The following is a 20,556-nucleotide window of genomic DNA, read 5'->3' as shown; positions in this document are numbered from 1 at the left end:
GACATTGGGGATGGAGTGATGGGGGAGGTGGACATTGGGGATGGGGTGGTGGGGGATTTGGGGATGGGGTGTGGACATTTGGTATGGGGGTGGGGGAGATGGGGGAATGGCAGAGGTGGACATTGGGGATGTGGGGGTGGGGGAGATGGACATTGGGGATGAAGAATTGCAGGAGGTTGGGGAGATGGGGGGAGGTGGACATAGAACAAAGAACAGCATATCAGCTTTGGCCCACGATATTCTGCCGAACTTTTACCCTAAACTTAGGGTCTATCTAACCTCCACCCCTACTTTATACTATCATCCATATGCCTATCTAATAGCTGCTTAAACGCCCCTAATAAGGCCGACTCTACTTCCCTCTCTGGCAATGCATTCCATGAGTCTACCACTCTCTGATTAAAGAACCTACCTCTGATGTCTCCCCAATATCTACCTCCACTCACTTTAAAACTATGCCCCTGCATAATAGCCACCTCCACCCAGGAAAAAGTCTCTGGCTGTCCACTCTATCTATAACTCTGATCATTTTGTACACCTCTATCAAGTCACCTGTCATCCTTCGTCATTCCAAAGAGAAGAGCCCTAGCTCTTTCAACCTTTCCTTGTGGGACCTTCCTTCCATTCCAGGCAATATCCTGGTACATCTTCTCTGAACCTTTTCCAATGCTTCCACATCTTTCCTGTAATGTTGCAACCAGGACGGGACACAATACTCCAGATTGGCCAAACCAGGGTTTTGTATAGGTGGGATTTGGGGGAAATGGGGAGTGGGGGAGGTGGGGGGTTGGGAGCGATGGAGGTGGGGACTTGGGGGAGATGGTGGAAAGGAGATGGGGCATGGCGGAGATGGGCTTGAGGGAGGTGGGAGATGGAAGTGGGCTGGGAAATGGAGATGGGGGCGATGGAGGTGGGGAGATGGTAAGTGGAGGAAATGGGGTGTGTCATTAGGGGATGGGGATGGGGTATGTTGTGGGTGTGTGTGGGCTGTGAGGGAGATTTGGGGTATGAGGGCATTGTGAGGTGTTTGGGGTGGATTATATGTGGTGTGGGTTGTTGGAGTATGGGTATGTGGCTTATAAGGGGGTGTGTGTGTATGGATGTGGGGGGGGTTGGGCTATAGTTGGGGCTGGGTTTGGCAGTGGGGGTGTACAGTAGTGTGGATTGTGGTGATATGGAGTATAGGTATGGGGGATGGGTGATAGGTGAGTGGAGGATATTGGTGTGATAATGGGAACTGCAGATGCTGGAGAATCCAAGATAATAAAGTGTGAAGCTGGATGAACACAGCGGGCCAAGCAGCATCTCAGGAGCACAAAACCTGACGTTTCGGGCCTAGACCCTTCATCAGAGAGAATATTGGTGTGTTGGATATGAGGGTATGGGTGTGAGTGTAAGCATGTAGGGCGGGTCGATCGGGGTATAGAGCCGGGGAGTGGGGCATGGTGGTGTGGGAGTTAGTGAGATGTTGGGAGTTGTAGGTTGGGGGTGGGTTCGAGTGTAGGGTATGGGGGAATAAGGGTGTGTTGGGTGGTTGGATTTTAGCAATGGAAACGCACTGAGGAACTCAATATAGTTTCTCATCATAATACAGGAACCAACTGTAAATCCCAAACATTTACTCCAAATCCTGAATACTTCAAACACTAAATGCAGCCAAGAGTGAAAGTCTTGAAGACTGTGTTTCCTGTCTGGTGCCAGCATTAGGGACATCTCTTTAGGGCTGGAGAAGAACTTTGAGAGGGAAGGGAGGTATTCATCCGTGTTGGTGCTAATGACATTGTTAGGACTGAAAAGGAGGTTTTGCTGAGACTTTGAGATAACAAGGTGTAGAGCAGGATGAACACAGCAGGCAAGCAGCATCATAGGAGCAGGAAAGCTGACGTTTTGGGCCTGGACCCTTTTTCGGAAATTTTCTGAAGAAGGGTCCAGGTCCGAAATGTCAGCTTTCCTGCTCCTATGATGCTGCTTGGCCTGCTGTGTTCATCTAGTTCTACACCTTATTATCTCAGATTCTCCAGCATCTGCAGTTTCTACTATCTCTTTGCTAAGATTTTGACAGTTTGGGAACTAACTTACAAAGCAGAACTCCCAACTGGATTACTGGAACTGGATAACTACCTGAGGCATGGGCATGAGCTAAATAAAGTCAAGGCATCAAATGTATGGCTGAAAGATTGGCATGTGTCATTTGGCTTTCAGTTCATTGGGCACTGGGTAGAAGGTTGATGTTTGATGACCATCACTTCAACTATGCAGTGACCAGTGTCCTGGTGAGTTGAATAACTAGACCTGTAGAGATTAGAGGGTGGGGGTTTGGAAGAGGAGAAATATAGGCTTACAAAGCAAAAGAAGATGGCACCATTACGGAGCAGCCTTTGGGATAATGATACATAATCGATAGGGTCGAAAAGGAAAATATTGATAAAAGAGCAAAATGGATTGGTCTTTATTTGAATACCCATATTATTCGGAACAAATTAGTTGAATTAACCACAGTATGATCTTATAGCCATTAAACACACTTGGATACAAGTAGATAAAAGCTGGGAACCAAGTATTTGGGGTATGTGACTTTTTGAAAGGACAGGCAGGAAGGAAAAGATGATGGGATGGCATTGTTGACACAGGATGGAATAAGTACAATAGCAAGAAATGATTTTGATTCAGAAAATGTAAAACCTAAATGGTTGGAGGTGAGAAATAAAAAGGGAAAGAAGACACAAGTAGGAGTAATCTATAGGTATCCTAACACTAGCTATACAGTGGAACAGAGATTAAACCAGGAGATAATAAGGGCATGTAGCAAAGACTATACATTTATCACGGGTGTCTTTAATCTGCATTTTGATTGGGATAGTCTAATTAGAGATATAGCTGTACAGCTTGGAAACACACCCTTCATTCTAACTCATCCATGCTAAGTAGATATCCTAACTTACTCTAGCAATTTGGCCCATATCCCTCCGAATCTTTCCTATTCATATACCCATCAGATGCCTTTTAAAGGTTGTAACTGTACTTCCTCCGGCAGCTCATTCCATGCACTAACTTCTGTGTGACAAAGATTCCCTTTAGCTCCCTTTTATATCTTTCCCCTCTCACCTTAAACCTATGTCCTCCAGTCCTGGACTCGCCCACCCCAGGGAAAAGACCTTGCCTATTCACCCTATCCATTCACCTCATGATTTTATTAACCTCTATAAGGTCACCGCTCAGCCCCAGGCAAAATAGACCCAGCCTATTCAGCCTCTTCCGACAGCTCAAACCCTCCAACCCCACCAACATCCTTATGGATTTTTTCTGAACCCTTCAAATTTCACAACATCGTTCCGACTAGCAGGGACACCATGATTTCCCGTGCAAAAAGCCATGTTGACTATCCCTAATAAGTCTTTGCCTTTCCAGATATATGTAAATCCTGACACTCAGAATTCCCTCCAACAACTTAGCCACCGCCGATGTCAAGCTCACTGATTGACAGAGAAAGTTATAGGAAGAATTCAGAGAGTGCTTTCAGGACAGTTTCTAGAACAATTTGTGGTGGATCAGGCTGTGTTGGATCTGGTGATTTGTAATGTAGCAAGTTTAATAAATGATGTTTAATAAATGATGTCAGAATATGATACAGTGAATCTTGTACGTGCTACTCTCTGCTGCTACTGTGCCTTTGCAGCAGAAGTAGTGAAGTTTTAAGATGATGAATGGGCTGCTTTCCCTTGGTTGGTGTCAAGCTTCTTGAGTTTCATTGGAGCTGCACTGATCCAGGTAAGAGGAAAGTATTCCATCATATTGACTTGTGTTTTGTAGATAGAGGACAGGCTTTGGGAATCAAGAGGTAGGTTCCTTATTGCAAAATCTCTAAAAATCTGACCTGCTTTTATTGCTACGGTGTTTGTTTGGCTAGTCCAGTTAGACTATCACTGACTGCCTTTGGATTACTGGTAGCGGACTATTCAGCAAATGAATATCAACGTGAAATGCTTAAATTCTTTTTTGTTTGAGATGGTCATGGACTGGAACTTGTATGGTGCTAATGTTACTTGCCTCTTATCAGCCCTGGATGTTGTCCATTTCTTGCTGCACATTATCATGGACTACTTCATTTTCTGAGGAGTTGTTAATATTATTTAACACTGCACAATCATCTGAATGCATCCTTTCTTAGACCTTATAATGAAGTAGCATGAGATGTTTGGGCCGAGGATCTAACATTGATTTGCCATTGCTTTAGGTAAAACATTGCCAAAATAATGGATGCTGTCCAAGCTCACACGATCCTGTGAGAAATGTCATTTTTGATTGTGGTCCCAAATGTAATCACTGTGTTTATTTAATTATATTTCCCATATTAGAACTACTTAGGACCACTTTATGTGGCAATTATTTTAATAGCAACAGTCAGCTCACAACGCTGGAATAATACTTAGCCTGTCTAGCCCCATGATATCACCTACAGAATACAGACGATACAGCTCACTGATTCTGGCAATTTACCGTGATCTATAATAATTATGGCTTGAATACATATCTCAGACTATAAAGAGGAAGAGATTTCTAATCAGCGATGTTATGTACCCTGAGGCATATTTTTGAAATGGGAAATGGAGTGGGGAGGTGGGGAGTGAGTTGTTATGCTGGGATGTACTGTCGTGCTGCAGCAGTTTGGCAAACCGATGAGATGAAGTGCTGCAGAATAGTAAGATACAGTTTTTAGCTAGCAACAATTCAACTTGTAAGGCAACCTTAAGGCAGTTAGCCTTATTTTCCTGGATGCATATGGAAGATTTTGAGGTGGTCTGATTGACTTTTTTGAGATTATGAAGCAAATTGATAAATATGTCCCAGGCAAATTATTCACTTTTTCAGCAAAGATTAATTTTGTAAGGGATGTTCAATTAACACCAAGAGATGCCTCAAATCCTCTCAGGAATGGTGCTCCAGTATAACAGTTCATTCTCATAACCAAGATTCTATAGTTCGTTCCAATGACACCCTCCTCAAACTACTCACTGTTCCTCTTGATCACTTTCATCTTTGATAATCTACCTGAATCATCCTTCTCTTAAATTAAATCGTTCCTCTGGCAACAGCGATCCATCCAGACATTTCCCTAGCCTGTCTGACACTGTACTTTCCATTGTCCTACACTCTCCCAATGCTTTCCAAAAACCAACCATTTATAACACCAGATTCTTTATTTACTGCCGGAAACACACACTATTTATACTTCCTAATACAGCATAATTTGCTCCAATGTACAATTTTGAATAGATTTGGAAAATCCACAATTATAATATTACAAATCTTTCAGCACGGTATGTTACTTTCATACAGACAGTGAATTTTAAAAAAATCCTCCACAATTGACTTTTAATTGAGCTCAGAAAATGTTTATTTTGATGATATGGGGAGTTCTTGAGAAGTGTTCATAATGGATCAGACAAAATTAAACATGTTAGTGTCTGAAACAACATTGCTGTCAGCAGTGTAGCTATGAGCAGTATTTTAGATTTCCTAGTTTTGTGCAATTCTGTTTTGTGAGAATTCTGAAATAATGAGAGGTCTCTTTATAATCTAAAGTGAAAAGGGATTAATAATATCTTAAATAAAGCTCCTCGTGACAACTACAAGTCCAACAGTGGTTATGATGACATTCTGTTTCTTTATATTCATTTCAGCTGAGGAAACAATAAAACGGTCTTTTCCTTTTTACACAGTTTGAACTGCATAGATTGGAAATTACTTCCTCCAGCCACAGATGAGATGATAGAGAAGTCCATGCGGGTTAAAGGTCGTTTCATGGGTGACCCTTCTCATGAGTACGACACCAAAACAATTAAGAATAGTGATGAAGATGTGGTCAGTCTGGAGGTTGGTATATGAATTCGACTTGAATCAGCAACACTTGTAGCACTGGAATTGGTTGCAAATGAGTCTCAAAGAGGTAGCAGGATGGAAATAGAAGAAGTAGGTCACAGAATGCTGCGTAGGCTTTCCTACTTTGGATTACCAAATTCAGGGTCAGGTTACTTTGAGAAGCAATTGGCTACTTGTATATAGCATCAGCAAAGCTAGGTGCTGGGGGAATTCACAAATAGCAACAAGGTCTGAGAGTTTTGGCAGAAACATGACCTATACCTTACTTTGAGATGAGGATAGCTCTCATGCAGGGTTTACAGGGTTTTGGGGAGGGTGGAGGGTGATGATGTGTGGAGAGCCAGTGTGACTCATTCCTGCCCAAATTTTGCAGATGCTTACACGTAGATGCCTCAAACTTACTGTGGTTAAGGGATGCATTCTCTGCCAACTTGTTTATAACTATAGAGTTAATCTGAGAGGGGCTTAAATGGAAGGGAAGTGACATACTGCCAATGTCAATGGACTGGTAATCCTCTGGGAATGTGGGTTCAAATCTCACTGTGGCACACTGTGCAATTTGAATTCAGTGAAATCTGGAACCAATAAAAGGCATGTCTAATGATGACCATATAACCAATGATGATTAGCATTAAAAACTCATCTGGTTTCACTAATGTTCTGTAGGAATGGAATCCGTACATCTGTACCTTGTCTGGCATACGTGTGACTCCAGATTCAGGTTGACTCTTGACTGGTTCTCTAGGCCATTTCAGAAAGCAGTTAGATCAAAGGCTATTTAGTGATGGACAAGAAATATCAGCCTTTCCAGCAACACGCGTAGCCCATGTATGAAGGAAAATGAATGAAAATCAGATTGCAATCAGACTCCCACTTTTGGTGGAAACTGTTCGTTTGGAGGTTGCTGATACTTTCCACAATCAAACTACAAACTCCCAGTTTCTGTACTCAGCCATGAACAACTTTGTCCCTGTACTTGATGGCAGTCATTGTCCATTGAACTCTTCTATTTAGGGAAAGATATAAAGGAAAGTTAGGGAATATTAAAGAAAAAATGCTCCTAATTTAGCACTGTAACACAGCAAAATGTCTAGGTGCTTAACATGGGGAGGGGAGATGACCAAAAGTACAGGCAGATAGATGGTTTTTGTGGATTCTTCAAAAATTTTTTTTTTCTATTTTTTCATGGAATGTGGGTGTCACTGGCTAGATTAGCATTTATTGTCCTTCCCTAATTGCCCAGAGGGCAGTTAGGAAACAACATTGCTGTAGGTCTGGAGTCACATGTAGGTCAGACCAGGTAAGGACAGCAGAATTCCTTACTTAAAAGGCAAGAGTGAACCAGGTAGTTTTTTTTAATGATAATACCCAATGGTTACATAGTCACCACTAGGCCAGACCTTTATTCCAGAATCTAATGATTTCAAATTTCACCATTGCCATGGTGGTGTTCAAATCCATGTTCTCCAAAATATTGAGCCTCCGGTTGTGGATTGCTCATGCAGTGACATTAGCACTGAGGAAGGGAGAAGTCAAGAAGCAGAGAGGTTTAGGAAGAGAATTCCAGAGTGCAGGACTGTGATGATCAAAGAATCTGCTACCAATTGTGAAATGGGAGAGAGAAGATATGGTGAGCAATGGTGGGATGAATTGAATAGCTTGTGAAATCATAACATCCAGTGGCAGATGAACAGCAAACTCAGGCTCCGATCTGGAATCAGAAATACAGGCAGGGTGGCCATTTGGAGATTAGTAAGTGAGAATAATCAGTGGTCTGGGAGACAAGATACCAGCAGAAGTCAACTTACACAGACATGATTGATGAACAAAAAATATAATTTATGATCGTCAGAGTTTTTTGAAAATCTACGTGTATTTTTGTTACAGTTGAAGGTAAAAGAGGAAGAACGCTTGACAGCTACAATTGAACAAATAAACAGAGAAGCAGCAATAATTCCCAGGGGCGCTTTTATCAAGACACCTCTTGAACAAATCCACAAGAACAGAAGTTTTGAAGGTAAATAATTTTTAAAGTTCATGTTTCACTTGGTGCAATGGAGTCAAACATTTTTTAAATTCAATCACAGGATGTGAGTGTCACTGCATTTATTGCTCATCCCTATTTGGCCTTGAGAAGGTGAGCTGCCTTCTTGATCCGTTGCAGTTGACATGCTGTAGGTACACCCACATTGTGTTAGGGAGGAAGTTTAAAGATTTTGCCCTAGTGACAGTAAAGCTACGACAATATATTTCCAAGTCAGGATATTGAGTAGCTTGGAGGAGAAATTGCAGGTGGTGGTGTTCCCGTGTCTTTATCCTCAATGGAAGTGGTCATGCGTTTGGAAGGTGCTACTTAAGTAGCCTGAGTGAATTTCTGCAGTGCATCTTGTAGGTGATGCACACTGCTGCTACTGAGTGTGTGTGGTGGAGGGAGTGGATGCTTGTGAATTTGGTGCCAGTTAAACCTCTTCAGTGTTGTTGGAGTTGTACTCATGCAGGCAAGTGGGAAGTATTCCACCACACTCCTGACTTGTGCTTTTTAGATGATGTACAGGCTTTGAGGATTCATGAGATGTTACTTGCTGAAAGATTCCTGGCATCTGACCTGTTCTTGGAGTCACAGTACTTATAATACTACTCCAGTCCAACGGTAACCCCCCAGTATGTTAATAGTGGGAGATTTAGTGATGGTGATACTGTTGCCGAGGGACAACGGTTAGATTTTTTTCTTGATGGTCACTGCCTGGCACCTGCGTGGCATGCATGTTACTTGCTACTTGTCAGCCTAAGCCTGGATATTATCTAGATCTTAAATAAATTCTCAAAGAACTGTGGATGCTGTAAATCAGGAACAAAAACAGAAATTGCTAGAAAGGCTCAGCAGGTCTGGAAGCATTGTGAAGAAAAAAATTAGAGTTAACATTTCGAGTCCGGTGACCCTTCCTCAGAACCATTTTCATTCAGATGTGATAATAAAATGTGAGGCTGGATGAACACAGCAGGCCAAGCAGCATCTCAGGAGCACAAAAGCTGACGTTTCGGGCCTAGACCCTTCATCAGAGAGGGCCTAGGCCCGAAACGTCAGCTTTTGTGCTCCTGAGATGCTGCTTGGCCTGCTGTGTTCATCCAGCCTCACATTTTATTATCTTGGAATCTCCAGCATCTGCAGTTCCCATTATCTCTGACTTCATTCAGATGTGGACTGCTTCAGTATCAGAGAAATCACAAATGGTGTTGAACATGGTGCAATCAACAGTGAACTGACCTTATGATGGAGGGAAGGTCATTGATGAAGCAGCTGAAGATGGCTGGGCACAGGACACTACCCTGAGGAACTCCTGCAGAGATGTCCTGGAGTTGAAATTGTTTACTTCCAGCAACCACAGCCATGTTCCTATGTGACAGGCATGACACCAACCAGCTGGGAACTTTTTTTACCTTATGAAGAGAGATTGCATATACTGGGATTGTCCTGGGCTCAAGTTCCACCTGCGCCAGAGTTGTCTATTTATGTCTCCGAACAGGTTGACTAAAAAATATCTAGACTGGGGTTGTTTTCATGGGAGCAGAGAAGACTGAGGGAGATGATTGAGATGTATAAAATTTTGAGGTCCATAGAAAGGGTAGACAGAAAGGAACATTTTCCCTTGGTGGAAGAATCAGTGACCGGGGGCATAAATTTAAGATAAGGGACCGGAAGTTTGGAAGGTATGTGAGGAAAAGAATTTCACCCACAGGATGGTCAGAACCTGGAATTCACTGCCTGTAAGGGTGCAGAGGCAGAAACCCTCATAACATTTACAAAGTATTTAGATGTGCACTTGAGATGCCAAAGCATACATGGCTACGGGCCAAGGGCTGAAAGTGGGTTAGAGTAGTTAGGTAACTGTTTTTAATGCTGCAGACTAGATGCACAAATGGGTCTTTTTCCTGTGCTATAGATCCCCTGACTCTATGATGCCACACCCAATCAGATGTGTCCTCGATGCAAGGGCAGCCACTCTCAACTCACTTCTGGAATTCAGCTCTTTGGTTTCTGTTTGGACCAAAGCTGTAATGAGGTCAGAAGCAGAGTGCCCAGCCAGAACCTGAACTGAGTGCTGGTGAGCGAGTACTGCTTGTAGTACTATTGATGACATCTTTGACTCACTGTACTCATGGCTGAGTGTAGACTAATGGAGACTGTATTTGTTTGGGTTGGATTTGTCCTGCTTTGTGTGTACAGTAGGTACCTGGCCACTTTTCCACATTTTTGGGTAGATGTCAGTGTTGTAGCCATGCTAGAACAGCTTGGTAAGAGGAACATCATTTGTACATTTGTTCAGTATTATTGCTGGAATGTTATCAGAGCCCATAGCATTTGCAGTCCACTTGTCATTTGATGGTGTGAACGAAACTGACTGAAGACTGGCACCCATGACTCTGGGGATCTCTGGAAGAGGATGACGCCTTATTTTTAGATATGCCTGGTGCTGCTGCTGACATAGCCTCCTGCAGTTTCCGTTGAACCAGGGTTGCTTCACTGGCTTGATGGTAATGGCAGAATGGGGAATGTGCCGTGCTGTGAAGTTTCAGATTGTATTGGAGTATGAATTTGCTACTGCATGAATTTGGTCCATATCACCACATGTATGCCCAGTTGTGAGTGGCTAGATTTGTTGGAAATCCACAATAAAACCAGAAGTTGCTGGAAAAGCTCAGGAGGTCTGGCAGCATCTGGGGAGCAAAATCAGAGTTAACATTTCGGATAGCGAGACTGTTCCTCTGAACTGGAAATCTGGCTTGTTTAGCATGGTGATGGTGCCACGCAACACATTGGAGGGTATTCTCAGTATGAAAGTGGGACTTTGTCTCTACAAGGACTGTGCACTCACCACTGTCATGGACAGATGTACCTGCAACAGACAGATTGGTAAAGGTGAGGTCAAGCATGTGTTTCCTTCTCACGGCAAACCCAGTCAGGTAGTTACGTCCTTCAGAACCCAGTAAGCTTGGTCAGTAGTGTTACTGCCAAGTCACTCTTAATGATAAACATTGAAATCCTCCACTTAGAATTCATTCTGCATCCCTGCCACACTCAGTTCTTCTTCCAAATGTTGTTCAATATGGAGAAGTACTGATTCATCGGGAAGCATGGCACATGGTAATTAGCAGGAGGGTTCTTTGCCCATGTTTGACCTGATGTTGTGAGGCTTCATGAAATCTGGAATCGACATTCCTCCCTCCTGACTGTATAGCAGTGTGCTGTCACCTCTGCTGGATCTGACCTGAGGGTGGGAGAGGATGTATCCAGAGATGGTGATGGTGGTGTCTGGGACATCGCATGAGTTTGACTATACTGTTGCTTGACTAGTCTGTGAGAGAGCTCTCCAAATTTTGGCACTGGTCCCTAGATGTTAGCAAGGAGGGTTTTGTAGGGTTGACAGGACTGAGATTGCCATTATCATTTCTGGAGCTTTAGTTGATGCCTCATTGTCTGTTTGATTTCATTCCTTTTTTGAGACTTTCTAGACTTGCTCGGCCATTTCAGTTGGCAGTCTAGAGTCAACTCCATTGCTGTGTGTCTAGAGTCACATGTAGGTAAGGAAGAACCAGAGGAGGAATCTGTCCGTGCTTTCACGGTCACCTTTATCTTTTAATTCCTGACTATTTTTTAATATATTGAATTCAAATTTCACCATCTGGTGTGTGAGATTTGAAGCTAGGGTTCCCAGAATATTACCTGGCTGTCTAGATTGCCAATCCTGCGATAATACTATTAGTGATTGCCTCACCTTACTAATCGCTCTGAGAAAATGGCAACCATTTTCTTGAACTTCGACTGCCAATAAGATGTTGGGAAGAGAGTCCCAGGATTTTGATCCAGTTGCAGTGAATGAACTGTAATAAGCGTTCCAAGTCAGGATGATTTGTAATTTGGAGGTTCTGATGTCTCTATGTGCCTGCTGCCCTGGTTGTTTTAGTTGGTAGATTTGCAGGTTTGGAAGGTTCTGTTGAAAAAGCATTAAAATTATGGGAGATGTTTTACTGTACAAAATGTTTGTAAAGATTTAAGGTCTTTATCGCCAAAATAAAGGCAAAAAATATTGGTCTAGGCCCGAAACGTCAGCTTTTGTGCTCCTGAGATGCTGCTTGGCCTGCTGTGTTCATCCAGCCTCACATTTTATTATCTTGGAATCTCCAGCATCTGCAGTTCCCATTATCTCAAAAAGTATTTATATTTTTGCTACTGTTAATATTAAAGATGTCATAATATTGAATATTATATTGTATGATGTGATATACTAGCATTACCTGGATCCTTGGAGAAGTTTCACCTAACTTTTCATCTTCCCCAAAACCAAATGAAGTAGGTAAACTGCCATTTAGCCAGATCTACTCGTGCCCCATTCCTGATTGTCTTACCGCGAATCAGCACCTCTGCCACAATCTGTTCAATACCTACGTTAATGGACAGTGGTGGAGATATTTGTTTAGATAGCACATTTCTTATGTCAGTTCCTATGGGCAGGCAGCTTTCTGAGACCCACATGAGTTATTTATTGATATCAATGGAGGACATTTCAGGGCTGCACAGGTTATAGGCAACAGTGCTGCCAGCCTCCAGCCCCACTCGAAACTGGAGGTGGAATCCAGCTTAGATCCTTCCCATACCTCCATGAAAAGATTTCAAACATTTATCTTGTTTGCTGTAAAGATCCATCAAGAAGTTACCCCTAAGGTTTCTACCTACTAAGCCCACTGCTCCTTCGTCCCAAACGGTAGCCCACCTGTCTCGCCCAGCTAAATGAAGAGTCATCTATACTTGAAACATTAGCTTGCTGTGTGTCCATGGATGCTGCCTGACCCGCTGTGATCTCCAGCTTTTTTTTTTGTTTCCATTACAGATTCCAGCATTTGCAGTAATTTGTTCCTGCTTCCACCTATCTAGTTTTCCTCAAGTATTTCCATTCTGGGTTACACGCTTCTGCACCTGCCTTTTGGCAATGTCCCTAGAATCGTAGAATCATACATTACAGAAGAAGCCATTCAGCCCATGTCCGTACCACCAAAATTACACTCCATAATCTACACTAGTCCCATTTTCCCACACTAGGCCTGTAACCTTGAATGCTAATACATTTCAAGGAGTCATCCATGTACTTTTCAAAGGTTGTGAGTTTTTTCACCTCAATAACCCTCCCAAGCAATGCATTCCAGACCCCCGTCACTTCTTTATGTGAAAAAGTTTTTTCTCAAATCCCCTCTAAACATTCTGCCTTTCACTTTAAGATTATGCCTGCTCTTCCAAGCTTGAATCTCCAAGTTTGTGAGAATGAAACCTATTAACTCGACTCAACCCACCTCTTACCTTGAAGATTCTGGATAATTCAATAATCTTTATCTGAGATCTTCTCTTCAAACAGTCCCAGACTCTAACCTCCCTTCATAATATGGATGTTTTGTACGAGGTACAGGCTTGGTTTCTGATTTCCACCGTGCCTCCAAGGCCTGTTGGAAGACAATACTCTTGATGCCACTATTAATGTTTTTTACACAGACTCATTATTATCTCCTGGAATTCATTAATCCCAAAGCAAGACTAAAACTGTACTAATGCAGAATCATCGGGGTAGTTTGATTGCTAAGTGTGAGACGTGTGGGATTTTTGTGTGAATTGAGCTGATTGAAAAATAAACGCAGCTGGAGTTCAAAGGAGGCACCATTAGACTCAGTCTAGAGCCTCTTGCTTGGCGAGCTATTCAGAGATTTCATCTGAAAGAAAATTTCGTGGTGGTGCTGTTAGGTTAATAGAATTGACCATCTTGCATTTTCCCTCAGGTTTGTCAGTGACCGAGGCTGGGAAGTTGCAATCCTACCTTCACTTCACTGAGCCTTCCACACTGAAGAAGAAGTCACTGCTATTGCAAGCCAATCTGGAGGAATCAATTGACTTTCTCAATTCTGTTGATGATGATGAAATGAAAGGTACATCACTGAAGCTTATTCCAGATCTATGGGGACTAAGAGAATGACATTTTGTTAACAGGTTACACAGAATAGGCTTTTGGCCCCTTGATAAAAAGGGTGATCCAATTGAGGTGCTTAACATAATTAAATAATTTGACAGGGTAAGAAAAAGAAATTCAATCCTGCAGTTCAGCAATCCTGAACAAGGGGCCATAACCTTAAAATTAAGCTGGGCATTTTAGGTGTAAAGTTATGAAGCATATCTTCAACATAGGTTATTAGAAATGTGGAGCTTTCCAAGAAAAGAACTGTTGAGACTGGGAATCAATTGGAAATTTTAAAAATAAGATTAATAGAATAGAAGAGAACTGAGGCAGGTAAACAGAATTAAGATATAAATCAGCCATCATCTAAGATCATAAAATCATCAAAATAGGAGCAGAAATTGGCTATTTGGCCCATCTAGCCCCTCCTCACTGTTCAATAAGACTACGGCTGATTTGATTATGACCTCACTCGACTTTTCTGATCGCTCTCCAAGATTCATTGCTGTTTTGTCAAACAAAAATCTGTCTAACCTGTCTAATAGATCGAAATCCACGTGTTGAAGTATTCAGCAAAAGCGTGTGAGAGATTTACAAAGGTTTTACTGTAAATCCATAGTTTAGTACAAACGGCAGTTTCTACATTTCCATTCTGGACTCTTTTCCTGTCCAGAAGCCAACTTGCCACTGGGAAGAAGCTCTTTATTTTAATATAAATAAAACCACCACAAAATTCACAAACCACCCAGTTAGACATATCTTTGGAGCAGATCACACTTGCATCCAGGCTTTCTGGCCCAGAGGTCAGTATATACTATACATTAATGACTTGAATGACAAAAATGAATTTACTATTGCCAAGTTTGCAGATGATATAAAAATAGATGGGAAGGCAATTGGTGAGGTTGTCATAAAGAGTCTACAGAGGAATAAAGACAGGTTAACTGACTGGGCAAAGACCTTGCAGATGAAATATAATTGGAAAAATGTGAGTTTATGTTTTTGGCAGCAAGAAGAAGGGAGCTGAATATTATTCAAAGTGAAAAAGACTGCAGAAAGTTACAGAACAGAGGGATTTTGAAGTTCCTGTCCATGAATCATAGAAAGCTAGTATATCTGCAGTCCCATTATCTCCGATCTAAAATTGGCTGTTAACAGGGAAGGCAACTGGAATGTTGGCCTTTATTTCAAAAGGAATGGAATGTAAAACTAGGGAGACTTTGCTAAAGACGTACAAGGCACTAGTCAGACCACAGCTGAAACATTGTGAACAGTTTTGGGCCCCTTATCTAAGAAAAGATATACTGGCATTGGAGGCAGTACAGAGAAGGTTCAGGTGGCTGGTATGGAGGGACTGTCATGTGAGGAGAGGTTGAGCAGATTGAACCTGTACTTGATGGAATATAAAGGAATGAGTGGTGACCTTATTGAAACATACGAGTTTCTTAGTAGACTTGACAGGGTAGATGCAGATAGCTTGGTTCCTGTTGTGGATGAGTCTAAGCCCAGAGTTTGTGGCCTCAGAGTAATGTGTTGTACATTTAAGGGACAGATGAGAAGGATTTTCTTCTTCCCTCAGTAAATAGTGGATCTGTGGAATTCCTTAGCACAAAGAGCTGTTGAAGCTGGGTCGTTAAGTATGTTCAAGGCTGATAGAGGCTTCTAATCAGTCAGGGTTTTGTGGAAAAGGCAGGAAAGTGGAGTTGAGGATTATCAGATCAGATCTAATTAAATGGCAGGACAGACTTGATGGGCTGAATGGATTACCTTTACTTCTAGGTCTTATGGACATGGTCTTATAAAGGAAGAGAACCCAACTTTTTCCACAGGGGGAGGCAGCAGAAGGCCTTGGGCAGGTTAGAAGCTTGGACAAAGAAGAGGCACATATAATACAACGTGGGAAAGTGTTAGGTTATGCACTTTGGTGGGAAGAATAGAGACATAGAGAATTTTCTAAATGGAGAAAGATTTCAGAAATCTGAAGCACAAAGGGTTTGGGGAGTCCTAGTTCAGGATTTTCTTAAGGTTAATGTGCAGGTTCAGTTGGCAGTTAGGAAGGCAATGCAATGTTGGCATCCATTTCAGGAGAGCTAGAATACAAGATCAGAGATGTACTGCTGAGGCTGCATAACAGTCTGGTCAGACTGCATCTGCAGCATTGTGAGCAGTTTTGGGCTCCATACCTAAGGAAGTGCCTGCAGCCTGCTCACTGTCCCCACATCGCTAGGGCCTGTAGCCCGCTCGCTGTCCCCGCATCGCTAGGGCCTGCAGCCTGCTCGCTGTCCCCACATCGCTAGACCCTGCAGCCCTCTGGCTGTCCCCACATTGCTAGGGCCTGCAGCCCGCTGGCCGTCCCCATTCTGTTCTGGCCTCCAGCCCACTCGTCGTCCCTGCTCATCTGGGGCCTGCAGCCCACTGACTTTGCTTAGAGGATCCGGCATCATAGGTCAAGGGCAGTTTTTGACACCAGTCTGGACTTGGATATAGTTAATCATCTGCTCAGGACAGTCAGAATCAGGATCTTTGCTACATAAGCACTGAGGAACTAAATGTCAGGGAATCCACCCATACTTTGACTTGCCTGCCCCATTGTGGACTGTTTACCTTCTGGAACGACAGAAAGATATTAAGGGAAATGGAAGGGGGTCGCACCGATGTTACATTTGGTGGAGGTGTAGATATGTCCCAACGGAGTAAATAGGCAGCATAGAGAGCATGCAAAGGTTCGTGGTGTCCAGAGTTGGAGTTGGGGTGTGGAGAGTGGGAGAGGGCGTTGCATGAAATGTTGAGATGTCAAGCATGAACCGTGGTTGTAGGCGGGTATAGGAGCAGAGTAGGGGCAGAATCCCTGTGTACAGTTAAGGCTTCATAAATTCTTCATCGGTTGGAGAAATGAGGGATATCAGATCAGCCACACTGAATAGCAGAGCAGGTTTGTGGAACCAAGTGACCTTCTTCCTGTTCTTGATTGTTATGGTCTTATTGAGTGAATGTGAGGTATTCAGAGAGGAGATAATGGCACTGCTGCTGGCAGAGTGGGGAATGACATTGATCTTTTTCCTATAGATTGCCTTCATAGACATATGGTAAAACCTTGCATATTCTAATAAGTAAATGACATTTCTTCTACTTTCAACACTTCTAGAGTGCTCTGTGTAGTACATGTCACCTTATTTAAAGGAGCATGTAAATGAAGTTGGAACAGAGAATATTTGCGAGATGAATACCTGAAATGGGAGGGGTTGTCCTATGAGAAAAGGTTGGACTAACCTTGGCTAGGCTTGTATCTGCTGGAGTTTAGGAGACTAAGAGGCGACTTGATTGAATCATGTAAGATCTTGAGCAGGGGACTTAATAGGCTGCATGTAAGAAGGAAGTTTCCTTTTGTGGTTGCTCTTTAAAGACAGCGATCAGAAGAGAAGTTTTTCCTTCCACAATGTCACAAGCCTTTAGAACTCTCTCAAAACATGCTGGAAGCAGACTCTTTGAATATTTTTAAGACAGAGCTAGATAGATTCTTGATAAACAAGTGGGGGAAAAGTCATTGGAGATAGGAGGGAATGTGGAGTAATCAGATTAACCATGATCTCAGTGAATGGCAGTGCAGGCTTAAGATGCCAAGTGGCCCACTCCTGCTCGTTACCCCTTTTGCTTCTGGTAATACTGCTTTTGTCCCTTTGTTAATGATAAAGTGGACTGCTGGAAATAATCTTCCACTCTGTCACCTACTAAACCATGTCATGTGACCAGAACATTTGAGCAGCCTTCAATCCATTATTTTAAATTTTGCCTTTCGGTCTCCCTTTCCCTTTTACTGTTCCAATAAATAAAGCTGCATTTTTTCCAATGCCGTTTTTACTGGATACTGCATGAGCTACCCATATCTTCCTTGCATAAGTTGCCAGGTATGGAGGGTTTCAGCTATAGCGGCTGAATAGGTGGGGGCTATTTTCCCTGGAATATCGGATGCTGAGGGGTGACTTTATAGAAGTTTATAAAAACATGAGGGGTATGGATAGGGTGAATAGTCAAGGTCTTTTCCCAAGGGTAGCAGAGTCCAAAACTATACGGCATAGGTTTAAGATTATAGGGGAGAGATTTGAAAGTGACCCAAGAGGCAACTTTTTCATGCAGAGTAACAAAGTGTGGGGCTGGATGAACACAGCAGGCCAAGTAGCATCTTCAGAGCACAAGAGCTTACGTTTCGAGGCTAGACCCTTCATCAGAAAAGGGGGATGGGGAGGGGATTCTGTAATAAATAGGGAGAGAGGGGAAGGCGGACTGAAGATGGATAGAGAAGATAGGTGGAGAGGAGGGTATGGGTGGAGAGGTAGGGAGGAGATAGGTCAGTCTGGGGAGGACGGACAGGTCAAGGGAGCGGGATGAGGTTAGTAGGTAGGAAATGGAGGTGCGGCTTGAGGTGGGAGGAGGGGATAGGTGAGAGGAAGAACAGGTTAGGCAGGTGGGGACGAGCTGAGCTGGTTTTGGAATGCAGTGGGGGGAGGGGAGATTTTAAGCTGGTGAGGGAACCCTGCAGCATAATGGTATTGTGGATTTCACCAGCTTCAAAATCTCCCCTCCCCCCACTGCATCCCTCAACCAGCTCAGCTCGTCCCCGCCTGCCCTACCTGTTCTTCCTCTCACCTATCTCCTCCTCCCACCTCAAGCCGCACTTCCATTTCCTACCTACTAACTTCATCCCCCCCCTTGACCTGTCCGTCCTCCCCGGACTGACCTATCCCCTCCCGACCTCCCCTCCCATTCCCTCCTCTCCACCTATCTTCTCCCCTCCACCTATCTTCTCCTCTATCCATCTTCAGTCCGCCTCCCCCTCTCTTCCTATTTATTTCAGAATCCTCTCCCAATCCCCCCTTTCTGATGAAGGGCCTGGGCCTGAAACGTCAGCTCTTGTGCTCCTAAGATGCTGCTGGGCCAGCTGTGTTCATCCAGCCCCACACTTTGTTATCTTGGATTCTCCAGCATCTGCAGTTCCCATTATCTCTTCTTCATGCAGAGGGTGGCACGTGTATGGAATGAGCTGCCAGAGGAAGTGGTGGAGGCTGGTACACTTACAACATTTCAAAGGCATCTGGATGGGTATATGAATAGGAAGGGTTTGGAGAATTATGGGTCAAATGCTGGCAAATGGGTCTGGATTAATTTAGGATATCTGGTCAGCATGGATGAATTGGACCGAAGGGTCTGTTTCCTTGCTGTATATCTCTATGACTAGAACATAGAACAGTACAGCACAGAACAGGCCCTTCAGCCCACAATGTTGTGCCGACCATTGATCCTCATGTATGCACCCTCAAATTTCTGTGACCATATGCATATCCAGCAGTCTCTTAAATTACCCCAATGACCTTGCTTCCACAACTGCTGCTGGCAACGCATTCCATGCTCTCACAACTCTCTGTGTAAAGAACCCGCCTCTGACATCCCCTCTATACTTTCCTCCACCCAGCTTAAAACTATGACCCCTCGTGTTAGCCTTTTCTGCCCTGGGAAATAGTCTCTGGCTATCAACTATATCTATGCCTCTCATTATCTTGTATACCTCAATTAGGTCCCCTCTCCTCCTCCTTTTCTCCAATGAAAAAAGTCCGAGCTCAGTCAACCTTTCTTCATAAGATAAGCCCTCCAGTCCAGGCAGCATCCTGGTAAACCTCCTCTGAACCCTCTCCAAAGCATCCACATCTTTCCTATAATAGGGTGACCAGAACTGGACGCAGTATTCCAAGTGCGGTCTACCCAAAGTTTTATAGAGCTGCAACAAGATCTCACGACTCTTAAACTCAATCCCCCTGTTAATGAAAGCCAAAACACCATATGCTTTCTTAACAACCCTATCCACTTGGGTGGCCATTTTAAGGGATCTATGTATCTGCACACCAAGATCCCTCTGTTCCTCCACACTGCCAAGAATCCTATCCTTAATCCTGTACTCAGCTTTCAAATTCGACCTTCCAAAATACATCACCTCGTATTTATCCAGGTTGAACTCTATCTGCCACCTCCCAGCCCATCTCTGCATCCTGTCAATGTCCCGCTGCAGCCCACAACAGCCCTCTACACTGTCAACGACACCTCCAACCTTCGTGTCGTCTGCAAACTTGCTGACCCATCCTTCAATCCCCTCATCCAAGTCATTAATAAAAACTACAAACAGTAGAGGCCCAAGGACAGAGCCCTGTGGAACTCCACTCACCACTGACTTCCAGGCAGAATATTTTCCTTCTACTACCACTCGCTGTCTTCTGTTGGCCAGCCAATTCTGTATCCAGACAGCTAAGTTCCCCTGTATCCCATTCCTCCTGACCTTCTGAATGAGCCTACCATGGGGAACCTTATCAAATGCCTTGCTGAAGTCCATATACACCACATCCACAGCTTGACCCTCATCAACTTTTCTAGTCACATCTAGACTCTAAGACTCTAAGTGATGTAAGTTAATCCACAAGTGCTGAAAGCTCTGTAGGCTGATGAGAAACCAGCTTTTAAAAGAAATGGACTAATGCAGGCAATGTGGAAGAACATTTCTCCAGAAATAGCAAAGAAAGTCCAAATGCTGCAAATCAGCAAACAAAACAGAAAATGTCTTATTGATCGGTCAACATCCATAGGATGGCAGACAGGTTGATGCCTCAAGCAGGACCTAGTGATGCCACACTTCTAAATA

General features: G+C 43.4%; 1 protein-coding gene across 2 annotated transcripts in view; it reads left to right on the top strand.

Moving 5' to 3' along the window:
- The window catches only part of rsph9 (radial spoke head component 9), a 55,193-nt gene that overhangs the window by 2,363 nt on the left and 32,274 nt on the right, over positions 1–20,556 (top strand). For both annotated transcript variants that reach the window (XR_009445653.1, XM_048531962.2), the window contains exons 2-4: positions 5,721–5,874; positions 7,768–7,897; positions 13,702–13,848. Coding sequence is in view for 1 of the 2 variants with exons in the window: in XM_048531962.2 (XP_048387919.1) it covers positions 5,721–5,874; positions 7,768–7,897; positions 13,702–13,848 (431 nt within the window). In the remaining variant the exon portion in view is untranslated. The remainder of the gene's footprint in view (positions 1–5,720; positions 5,875–7,767; positions 7,898–13,701; positions 13,849–20,556) is intronic.

Source organism: Stegostoma tigrinum, chromosome 4, assembly GCF_030684315.1.
Source record: "Stegostoma tigrinum isolate sSteTig4 chromosome 4, sSteTig4.hap1, whole genome shotgun sequence".
Lineage (NCBI taxonomy): Eukaryota > Metazoa > Chordata > Chondrichthyes > Orectolobiformes > Stegostomatidae > Stegostoma > Stegostoma tigrinum.
This window is presented reverse-complemented; position numbering and strand designations above follow the sequence as displayed.